The sequence below is a fragment of the Toxorhynchites rutilus genome, chromosome 3 (assembly GCF_029784135.1).
Source record: "Toxorhynchites rutilus septentrionalis strain SRP chromosome 3, ASM2978413v1, whole genome shotgun sequence".
In the NCBI taxonomy this organism is placed as follows: Eukaryota; Metazoa; Arthropoda; class Insecta; order Diptera; family Culicidae; genus Toxorhynchites; species Toxorhynchites rutilus.
The window spans coordinates 312,123,547-312,135,770 of record NC_073746.1 but is presented as its reverse complement, the minus strand read 5'-3'; the positions used below and the strand labels follow the sequence as shown (position 1 = coordinate 312,135,770).

General features: G+C 40.4%; 1 protein-coding gene across 4 annotated transcripts in view; it reads left to right on the top strand.

Annotated features, from left to right (window-relative positions):
• Nucleotides 1-12,224, top strand: part of LOC129775411 (probable cationic amino acid transporter) — a 162,393-nt gene that overhangs the window by 118,686 nt on the left and 31,483 nt on the right. For 3 of the 4 annotated variants that reach the window (XM_055780140.1, XM_055780139.1, XM_055780137.1), the window contains exons 4-5: nucleotides 5,104-5,421; nucleotides 5,517-5,670. In XM_055780140.1, the coding sequence (XP_055636115.1) occupies nucleotides 5,296-5,421; nucleotides 5,517-5,670 (280 nt within the window). In that variant the 5' untranslated portion in view covers nucleotides 5,104-5,295. The remainder of the gene's footprint in view (nucleotides 1-5,103; nucleotides 5,422-5,516; nucleotides 5,671-12,224) is intronic. The other variant, XM_055780141.1, reaches the window with a different exon arrangement.

Below are 12,224 nucleotides of genomic sequence, written 5' to 3'. Positions count from 1 at the left end.
CTGATGCGATTAGTTCACTCGAAGAGGAACATAAAGTAGCCAACATCTACAAAATAGATTGGTCATAAGGACGTAACATTGATCAAGAGATGATAAATAGTGGAGGTAGCACGGAGAATACACAGAAACTTTTGGAAGTGGTACGAGATTACCGTGATTGTTTCGCTTTGGATTTGAAGGAGATGGGCAGAGCAAAGTCCACTGAAATGAAGATCCGGTTGGAGGATAATGAGCCAGTGTTCGTAAAGCCCAGAAGAATGGAATACGCTAAGGAATCAGCGCTTGCAGAGATTACGAATGAGCTACTGGAGGCGGGAATCATTCAGGAAACAGAATCGCCATTTAACAGTCGTGTGGTATTAGTCCCGAAAAAGAATAAGCAGTTCCGGATGGCCGTGGATTATCGTATGCTTAACGCTAAGACGGTTAAAGATCGTTTTCCAATGCCGAATATAGAGACATGCTTAAATAAGCTGGCAGGGGCACAGGTGTTCATCTCTGTAGATCTATACAGTGGATACTACCAGATTCCTCTTGATGAAGAGAGCCAGAATTACACTGCATTTTCGACAACGGAAGGTCACTACCGGTTCCTGCACATGCCTTTCGGATTAGCCAATGGATGTGCTGTTTTCCAGCGAGCAGTGAATAAAATGGTGGAACACGCTCGTAAGCGCGGCGTTGTCGTGGTGGCCTATATTGATGACCTCGTCGTGGCCGGACAAGAAGAGTTGGAGGTGCTCAACAAATTTGTGGTTCTGCTAGACGTGATTCGAGGAGAGGGATTCACAATCAATTTAAGGAAAAGTTGTTTCTTTATGCGGAAGGTAGAGTTCCTGGGATTTGAGGTCACTGGCGAAGGAGTCAAACCAGGTGAAGCGAAAACGCTGGCGGTAAAAAAAATTCCCACACCTAAGACGGTTCATGAAGTACGGCAATTCTTGGGTTTAGTGGGATTCTTCCGCCGGTTCGTTAAAAATTTCAGTCTGATAGCATCCCCGCTATAACAACTGCTGAAGAAAGACGTTGTGTTCAGCTGGGACGTGCATCAATCTCAGGCTTTCGAGCAGATAAAGGATGTTCTAACTACTCGACCACTGTTGGTGTTGTACGACCCATCGGCGGATTTGGAGCTTCATACCGATGCGTCGAGCGGTGGACTAGCGGGAATTTTGCTGATGAAGACAGACGGAGGTTTCAAGCCGATAGGATTCTTCAGTCGTAAAACCAGTGAAACTGAGGCGAAATACCATTGCTATGATCTGGAAATGCTGGCGATCGTGGCAAGTGTGGAACGATTTCGTATGTATCTGCTTGGACGATTTTTTGTCATCCGTACAGATTGTTCTGCTGTTCGTGATGCTTATCGAAAGCGAGAGATGGATCACCGTGTGGCGAGGTATTTCCTGAAGCTACAGGAATATGACTTCCGGCTGGAACATCGAAGTGGTAGCTGCATGAAGCATGCTGATGCCCTCAGCAGAAACCCTGTTGAAGAACCCCAGGAAATAGAAACAGTTGTGGAGAAAATGCTGGCGATTGAGATTAGCAACTCTGACTTTCTAGTTTCGCTGCAGCGACAAGATACAAAACTGATCGAGACTATTGACAAGCTGTGCAGAGAGCCACTGACGGACGAAGACCGCCAAACGCAACAATGCTACGTTCTGGAAAACCATCGTCTTTATCGACTCGTGGATGGAGTAAAGTGTTGGGTGGTTCCGACTAGGATCCGTTGGAGAGTGGTGAAAAGCTTCCACGACGATCGTGGCCACTTTGGCGAAGAAAAAGTGCTACAAATGCTGAAGAAGCAGTTCTGGTTTCCCAAAATGAGGAAATATATTAGGGCATACATTACGGCTTGTCCGAAGTGCGCATTCCATAAAGGAAAGGTTGGACGCGAAGAAGGTTTCCTACATCCCATTCCCAAGACGCCAATACCGTTCCATACGGTGCATCTGGACCATTTGGGTCCGTTCCTTCGTTCGTCGAAGGGAAATGAACACCTGTTGGTGTGTGTTTGTGGATTCACGAAGTTTGTGTTGATTAAGGTGGTTAAATCGACGCAAACAGGACCAGTTTTGAATATGATGGAGGAGATTGCGAGCATTTTTGGTTTGCCTGCTCGTGTGATCACGGATAGAGGAACGGCATTCACGACTAAGGCATTCCAGAAGTATTGTATTGATAACGGGTTGGAGCATCTAAAGGTTGCTGTTGGAACACCCCGTGGTAACGGCCAGGTAGAACGCAGTAACAAAACGATTCTGACGGCGCTGCGCAGCATGATTGACGCAGATGATAGAAAATGGGATGATAGTGTCAAGCAGGTACAATGGGCGATCAATAATTCGCCGAATTCGACGACGAGGGTAACATCAACATCGCTGGTGTTGGCATACAATCCTAGGGATTATACGTTCAATTAGCTAGTTGTTGCCTTGCACGATGTAGGAGAAAATATCGGGCATGATCCGACAAAGTTCCGGAACATGGCAGAAGCCGCTATCCTGCAGAAGCAGAGAGAACAGAAGCAATATTTCGATAAGAGGAGGAAGGCCGCAGAGCGGTACAAGGTTGATAATCTGGTTTTAGTGAAGAAGGATCAGTTTATACCCGGTGGAAGCAGGAAGCTGGAGCCCCGTTATAAGGGGCCATTCATTGTAACGAAGGTGTTGGAGAATGATCGCTACCAAATCGGAGACGTTCCAGGAAGCAACCACGCTGGACGGAAGTTCCGTACAGTATATTCAGCCGACCGGATGAAACGCTGGTGCTCTGTTGTTGACCTTGACGAAATCGGTGAAGATGCCGAGGAAGAAGAGGAGCAGCCAAATGAGCAGTGAATTGTTGTAATAGTTTTTTCCATTAATTGTAGTATGCATAAAACTGTTGAGATGAGGACATCTTTTTGATCTGGGTATCCGAACTGTGGCAATTAACCACAGACTTCGCTATATTATGGCAGCTAACGGCTGCTTCTTCCGGTAGGTTTCTCTCTTCAAGAGACCAAACCCAATTTCTCACATATGTAAGAAGAATGGATTAATAAAAGTAGATAGTACAGTAAGCCTTGAGACTGACCACACGTTTATTGAGTCGATGTCCGAAAATCGAGTTTCATTCCCTTCAAATATTCCTAGTTTCTCACACAAGTGTCCGGATTAAAAAGCAAAAGTGTCCGGATTTCAAAGCATGATTAAAAAAGTGTCCGGATTTAAAATCACAACACGATGATACAAATTACAAATTTTGAACAAATATAACATGATTTTGAGGAATTCTGTGATTCATAACTTAGATGAAGGCCTTCTAATTCTATAGCAACGCTAATTTTTCATGCTATGATATGTCCATACTTTTCAGAAGTTGAAATTTTTTTTCCAAAGCGCTAAGTGTCCGGATTTCGAAGCATTACTATAGCTATTCTATCAAATTTCTTTTAAAAATCCTATCCAAGTTTAACGCGGAAAGTGTCTCCCATATCTGGATGACGGGGCGACGAACGTTTCAAATATAGGATAATGTGGAATTTTATTTTTGGACATTGTGAAATCGTCCCCATTAAAGTAACATGAAAATGGAGACGCATAGTTTTCATCTGCAGTTGTGTACAATATTGACAGCTGACTTTTATGGGCGACAAAACATCATTCGAATATTAGTAACAAACTCCCCAACATTATCAAAATTTCCCGATAATCAGTTTACATTGTGTGAAAAAAGTTTGCTCACTTTAATTTCACTTTCAACGGGGGAAAACTTTGAAGAGTGAAGCGAAATTGAAAAGCGTAATTATCTACTCGATTGTCAACAACATGTTTTCCAAGAACGCGACTTCGCGTCGTTCCATTGATCTTCCGACGAACGGTGGTGCTATTAATAGCAAAACGGAAGGATACTGTTTCTGGCTGCTACCTTTCCTTTTCTCGATTTCGCACCTTCTTCTTTGGATATTATAATTAAAAATAAACTTTCGAAAAAAACACATTTTGAAAGCAATTTTTTTCGCTTATGATGAATTCAAAATGTTTTCCTTTTTTAATTCCTAGAGTATGCAATCGATTGATTGTTGCGTTATTTGCAATCGTCACTAGACTGTGAAAAGTTAACCGAAACATGTTAAGCACAAATGCATTCCTTCGTGGTCTTGTCGTCCGATCCTATCCCACCTGGGCCAATCACTCCTCTCACTCGGTTGCATCTCTGCATTTTGTGTCACCAGGATACGAAACGACCACGATATCGCTGTTGTCAAGTGTCTACGGCGCTATGCCCGCTATCGGCAGCTGATTTGATAAACATTCCACCAGCGAGTGACTTCTGGGTTGACCCTTTCTCTACGGCAGTGTGCTCCACCGGAGTGCTACCGCTGAACAAGAGCACTGCGCCGAAAAGTATTCATATCGCGCTGGTGTGATCGATGTGCAGTATCACCCTGATGTCGTCTAAAGGCGATGCTCGTGCACACAAGTCATCGCGCGGATATCGTCTGTAGACGACGCTCGTAGAGAAAGGGTTAATCCCCAAACATTTTCCTTTTGTACTCGTGTGCTGCTGCTGCTGATGCTGTCGGATGTTGTCTGTGCATAGCCGAACCGAGGGTGAAAAGATAACGCAGAAAATAATTTTTCAATTTGCTTGCTCAAATAGGTAGCATCCGGCGAAAATGAATTTTCAGGGCAGGAAGCGTCTTGTTGACATGATAGCACAGGGTAGGGGGTTCGTGTGTATGCGATGTGGTTCAGAGGATATTGAAATTCGATTGTCCGATGCACAGCGAACGGATGCTATGACAGTCGGAATAGTTCCAGTTCCAATGAAATTCTCCTGAGTCGCTTGAAATAGATTACCGCATGAACCAGAACGTAGGGACACGACACTTTGACACGACTAGACATCGTTTTATTCTGCTCGGTAATGAAGATAGAAAATTGACGCCATAATCAATGACAGGGAATTATGCATCGTCGAATCAGCGTCGGTCTCACCTCCGGCGTTGAACATGAATACCACCCGAATAATTATTTCCAGTGGAGCAGAAAAGATGAGGTTTCGCCCGTTGTTTTCACACTGTTTTCCTTGTTCGTTTTCGTTTTTCAGGTATTACCAAGCAATAGCGAAAGCACACGTGGCAATCGTGCCACCACAGGACAAGAAGCACGCTTTTACCCGACACAGCGTAATCGGACGCTGTGTAACCCAAGGAACCACTCGTGCACCCACAAACCCCACACGGTTCTTCCAAGCTGCAAAGAAAACTCCGGCAAGCACCATAGGTTCAACCGAGAAAGGATGAAGTTTTCAATTCCGCTCCCAGGAGGTGGTAGCGGACTGACGCTCTTCTCGAAACTCGTCCGCACCAAGGACCTCCGCAAGTTCCAGGGCGAAGATCCGAAAAGTACAAAGCCAAAACTAACGGTAACTTGAGACTGCCCGAATCTAGGAAAATTATGTGATGACCAATTTGTTCCATTCCATTCCGTGCGCGTTTTTTTTCTCCTCTCCCTTCACAGAAATGTCTGACCACGCTCGACCTAACCTCACTCGGAGTGGGATCGTGCTGTGGCACCGGTATGTATCTAGTTGCTGGTATGGTAGCGAGAAACATAGCTGGCCCCGGTGTAGTGTTTAGTTTTATCATAGCGGCAATAGCTAGTATATTTTCAGGTAAAGATAAAATATTTATTGATTTGGTGTGTGTTTTTGTGCGTTTTTTTTGCTGTGATTCTGTCCCATCCCTCCCATAACGACTTTTCGTGGTGCGTGTGCGCTCTTTGCTTCTTTGCTATCCAGACTATATACCTGTATGTACATTGGACATTATTTTGGCCACTGCATGTTGTACCATCATATCAGTTGTCGTGTTTACAAATGAATCGATGAACGATAACCTATAACCTTTTCGGTTTCCTGCGCCGCATACAATATCATTATTTTGCAATGTTAGTCAATCATTTTGCGTATGGCCCCGAAATAATGCGTGAAGCGAATGCTTTCACGTGTATCACGTGGGGATCTAGTGAATGCACAATTAATCGTCTTGATTTATGTTCCTCGAATCGGACGAATAATTACTCAAATTGCATGACGTGAATAACAACGCCAGGATGAGTATCCATTAAAATTTTGTCACATTTTGTCATCGAATCTTCAAATGCGTCCTTGGAAGAGGGACCAAGTATTCGCTCTCTTATTATGGTCTGTTCAAAAAGAAACGTTGGTGAGGGAGATGAGATTTAAATAATGAAATAACACATTTGTTTGCTCATGAATTCTCATTTACTTTTCTCTTTTATCTTTTATCGTTTATTTTTTTTATTAAATCGTTTATTTTTACAGGCTCAGTTACATAAGTTTAAAGGAGCCAAACTCCTATCTGTATTGTTACAAGTATATATAAACATTTTTCATTAATTCTAGTGTTAATGAAGTAGAGAACCGATTACTCGCGGTTTGCTCGAGTTTAGAAGGGTGACATTTTTTTCAGGAAAAGGAAGGGATATAAGGATATGTTGACAATGTTCACACTCACCCACTAAGAGACGAATGAACTCTCAGAGTTTAAAGTCTCTCTAATTCAATACCTTCCTTCCTTCCTTCACACTCACATTCGCACTCACATTCACATTCATACTCAATTCTTAAGCCTATCTTATATCTAATATGTATTTACATTTCACCTTATTCTATTGTTAGTAAGAAGGGATTTGATTTCTCGCGAAGGAAAAGGAAAAGGAGAATATAAGGATATAAGGACAATCACACACGAAGATCGATAACTTTTAGGAAGACATATTTGGGACATGTAATCAAGGTCTAACCGAGCCAACAAATCTCTCACCGGCACATTGGGCTGTCTTCCTCTGGCCCGAAGAGAGTTTTCTAAATTCGATCTGGCAACAAGATACACCTCGCAGGACCAAACAACGTGTTCGATGTCGTGGTAACCTTGGCCTCAAGCACAGATATTGCCATCGGAAAGATTAAAACGAAAGAGTAGCGCGTCTAACGAACAGTGATTGGACATGAGTCGAGAGAAGGTGCGAATAAAGTCCCGACTCAAGTCCAGATTTTTGAACCATGATTTGAGGCTAACCTTAGGGATAATCGAGTGAAGCCATCGACCCAATTCATTTTCGTTCCACTTACGTTGCACAGTTAGCGATGGTATTTTTACGGACTAAAGAATAAAATTCATTGTAGGCGATTTGACGCTGATAAATATCGCCTTCAATTGCAGCTACCTTTGCCAATGAGTCAGCCCTCTCATTACCCGGAATTGAGCAATGTGAAGGGACCCAGGTAATGACATAACAGCGTCTGGTTAAAGCACTCAAAATTTCACGTATTCTCTCAAGGAAGTACGGCGAGTGCTTTTCCGGGAATTTTATCGTTTTTAAATTTATGTTTTCGATATCAGTTGATTCAGTTTATCCAAACCATTGATTGATTTCGTTGACTATGATAGTTAAAAATATATAGTAAGTAATATAAGTTTTTTTTTCTATTTCTTGAACTAACCGAGAAAAGCGCTATTTTCTTCGAAGATGCGTTAGGATCACCATAATAAAAAAGTTTTTTGCTCTAACTTTTATGTTGTAAATTTTACATGCAAATTGTCTTCAGAAGACTTTTAGAGCTTACTAAGACAAACATTTTGTGATGCAGAACTTGTCAATATCGTAACTCTACTCAAAGTTATTGATATTTCTTCCCAAAAACAACGCCTTCTTCATTCGCTTGTCATTCTTTTTGGGGCAAACATAAAAAATGTTCGTTGACGGTATTTGAAAAAACATACTCGACTCTACATAATGTGGGATTTCCAAAATTATGTTATTTTTTGTATTTGTGTAAACTAAAATTGAAATCAATAGTTTCAATTAAACAAAATAACAAAATAATGTAATTTTTTTGTATTTGTGTAAACTAAAATTGAAATCAATAGTTTTTGGGTTAAAAAGCATCATTAACTTATGTAGGATTAAGATATTGACAAGTTCTGCATCGCATAATATATGTCTTAATAAGCTCTAAAAGTCGTTCTAATACAATTTTGATGTAGGATTTGAAATATAAAAGTTGGAGAAAAGAAACCCGTTCTTTCATGATTACCCTAATGAAGCTTAGAATAAAAAGCGCTATATCGGATATTTTAAGAGATAGAACAAAACTTTTTTCTACAAAGCTGCTTAAAATAATTGAGGCTACAATATTGTCGAACTATATTTGCCTTTATCTATGAAGATAAGAAAATTAGATTTTTTATTTCATCGCAAATTTTGGTCACCCTATTTTTTGATGACATTAAAATGAGCGCTCTATCATATGCAACAACTTTGTTGAGGACAGTTTTTGTCTAGAGAATAACTGTCGAGCTCTAGATGCTAATTTCCATTTAAATGCACCTCCTGGACCATTGTGCAATGACGAAAGTTTACGGAATAAATCCGATCTGTTACGACAGATACGGTGTTGTAAAAGCTGGAGGATGCTGATTCCAGAGCATGGTATATGAAGCAACAAAATCGTGGATGAGGAACGTTTCGGTACGAATTTATGTTGCACTTCAGCTAGGCAATTTTCATATACGTGGTGAATTAAATCGAGCCTAATTATCTCTAATAACTTGGACATAACACACAAGCAAGTGATGCGAGTGATTTCTACATATTTCTTGTAGTCTTTTTTAAAGTGATTGTTTCCATGCTTTGGAGAAAATTCCGGAGTTACGGCCCGGATAAGATAAAAGAAAAACACTATTTTTTTCTACAGACTATAAAAACACACTCTACACATGTTGAGATCCGCAGCATAGGACCTCAATTCGCATTGAAACAATTGAAACAATAAAAATTGAAAAAAATAGGTTAACTCGTCAAACGTTGAACGCTTAAGCTAGATATGTTCATATATTCTTGCTTTCTTCGTGATAACACATGAAATTACTGAAAACTCCCCAGCATCACTCTATAGCAACCATTAGGCGTCATTTCTTGTTATATTTATTATATTAGACCATTTGCATTGTTCAAGAAAACATATTTTTTGAATGGTGTTCCGGCACCCAAATGTTGAACACATATCCATCCATTCAACCAAATGTTGAACGAACATCGCTAGATGTTGAACAGTTAGTTTCTTACCTCAACGACATTCGTTCGTGAGACCAAGATCAAGAAATGTGAAAATAACTACTGAACAACAATCCAAATACCTGCACTATATGCTAAAGGTATATAAAAATGATAACAACACCCGAAAGTAACAAAAACATAAAATGACCGAAGTTCGACTTCGTGTTGTTTTGAATGCCTTATTACTTCGGACATATCGAGCGTCAGAGGTCCAGTTGAGTGCTTAGAATCTGTACATTGGACTTTTTTTATTCGACAATAAAAAGGTAAAAAGGATAGATCCTTGAACGATTTTTTTCACAATGTATTCAATGATTTAAATCTAATAGTGTGCATCCATTAACGCGAATTGTTTACATTTCTTACATAGGACCATTTCAGAAGTTACGCGAGATATATTCATTATCGCGAGGGCGTATTATCCATTTCTCCTGTACTTTGAAAATTCTCTCCTCCGGTTGGTGTCCAAGCTATCTCGATGCCCACCACCACCATGTTATTGGGTACGAAAGTGACTCCATCGGCTTCGTACCACTCTAGGACTTCCTTTGAGTAGTGGCATGAAGCTAGATCCGGGCAGGAGATCGTAGTGCCCTCCAGTTGCTTCAACAGAGGAAGCAGACGCTTCTGTAGACTCTCCTTGAGGGAGATCTGCCCGTCTACAGCCTCAGTTGCTACGAACGGCGCACTCCGTTTGTCGCATGAGCAGGTCGCTTGCCAAATCATAGACTTCTAGGCAAACTTTGAAAGTTTCTGCTTCCTTACTTCCTCCGGAACACCAAACTTGTGATGGGGGTGAAGAATAGTAGCCCTGGAAGCTTCTTGAAGTTCGCCTTGATGTAAATTTCATCAGCCATGATAAGACAAAGAGGCTTCGTCAGCATCTGGGTGTACAGTTTCGGGCCCGTGATTTTCTCAGTGTATTTTGCCGTTCGTCACGATTAAGAGCCTTCCGCACTTTGTAGATTTGTGGGTATGTCGGTTGTTACGAAACCACAGAGCAGTCTCGTTTAACAGTTTTATGAGTTCCGTGTACTACCCTGATCTGTCATCGCAGGAATAGAAGACAACTTCACTCTAAACGATAAAAGACGTCATAAGTAAGAGATAACTTCACTCAAATTATAAATTATCAATTTAAAAAAAAAATATTTTTTTTCCTGGATTGCTGAAGCCGCTAATTGAAAGTCTTAAGGACAATCAAAAGAGCAACTTGATATCGACATTCAAGAAATGGGGCATTTATCAGATGACTGTGAAGCCGCTACTAAAGAGCATCTCATATGTTCCAAGTTAACTAGAAAAAAAATACAGTTTTGAGGAATTCCTCAATTAGAAACGAGATGGATAGGGTTAATGAGAGCGGCACACGGAAATGACTATTTATTTATTTTGGCTTAACGTTTTTACCACATGGTCTGATTCACAATGTCTTGTATATCATTCATTGCTTGATGTTTTTGTGGTGCGACTTGCAAGGCACTGCACTATCTCGCAGGAAGACCATCGTAATACTGCTGTTTTTCGTCCCGAGTACCACCTGGTTTGGGGAAAAAAGCTGATAGCGGCATCATTCGGTGTTTCCGGATTTTTGGAGCTTTTCTGGCACATTTGCTCTTTCCACCACACCCTAGACAGTGTTCACCTAAACCAGTGCAAGCCAGAAAAACGACCTTTGTCGATAGAATTTCTGACTCGAATGGGTATCGAACCTGAAACCCCATCTTGGCGAGCGCCACGCTAACCACTAGGCCATGGGGACCTCACCTCAAGTACGAGACGAAAGTAACTAAAGAAGTTTAATATCCTTCCAGGTACCAGGATCAAGGCAGGAGACATATTCAACGACAGATTTAAGAAAAATCTTCATATATAAACATCTCCATCGCACTTCTAGCTGAATTGACACTATTTTCTAACTCAAAAAATTATTCAAGACACTTACATGTTGTTAAATTATCTTCAAATTATTGGGAAATTGATTTCTCAACATAATCTTTATATATAAAAGAGAGTTTTTCCCACGTACGTATAACTCATCATCACGGGAGAACGACTGATCAGATCTACATCGTCCATATATTTTGTGAGTTTGTCTTCATCCAAATTAATATGATAGATTACTTTGGAAAATTTTGAGATGATTAGAAAAATTCAAAAAATTGACTATGCATATCTATAAATTTAAAATAAAAAGGGAAAATTCGAAAATAAGAGGTACGCATATGTATGTTTCGCTGTGAAAATCATTATTTAGATCAATCTTACAGATCTGAACGATAGCATACAAATTCCCTTGAAGTTGTTTTTACCAACCAAAATATTCTCTAGCAATACATTATATGGCAGGACAACGTTTGCCGGATCAGCTAGTTTTTAATAAAAAGTAATTTTAACGATTTAGACCTATTGTCACCCCCTCTAAGGGGTGAGATAGGGTCAACTTTCATTTAGTCGCATATATCATATCTAGCATACAACATATGTACGTAATCAGAATTGCGTTTTACTCTAATTTACGATAGTTCTTCAACAAAAAGTTCGAAAACTATTTTCTTTGGCCCATTCTCACCCCCATCGACGGTATTTCAATAATTCGTTGAGCTCATTCAAAAACACTTCCAGCTCGCTGGCGATATGCCTGGCTTCAGAGTAAGTGAAGTTATTGACTTAAAAATGCATAAAACGTCGAGATCTGGTGTTATCTCGAAAAAAAATTTTTCGGTCGCAAATCGACTTTTTGGGACTTAGCCCGAGTGGCCAAAAATCAAAACTTTGAGTGCTTTGGAACACCCTTAAATCATGTCCGATTGAGCTGAATATTTGCACAGATAATTTTTTGGGCCAATAAACAAAATGTAAATAGTCGGTTCTTTTAAATCGATAATTTTTTTCCCATACCTTCATTGCCTCTCTGGTTAAGTCCCAGAAGGTCGATTTTCGGTCAAAACTCTTTTTTTTTTCGAGATGACACCACGTTTCATGCATTTTTAAGTCATTTGGCATCGAAAAAAATTTTCCAAATTTCCTTTACTCTCCCCTTGGAAGATTTTCGGGGATCAAAATATCAAAACTTTGAGCGCT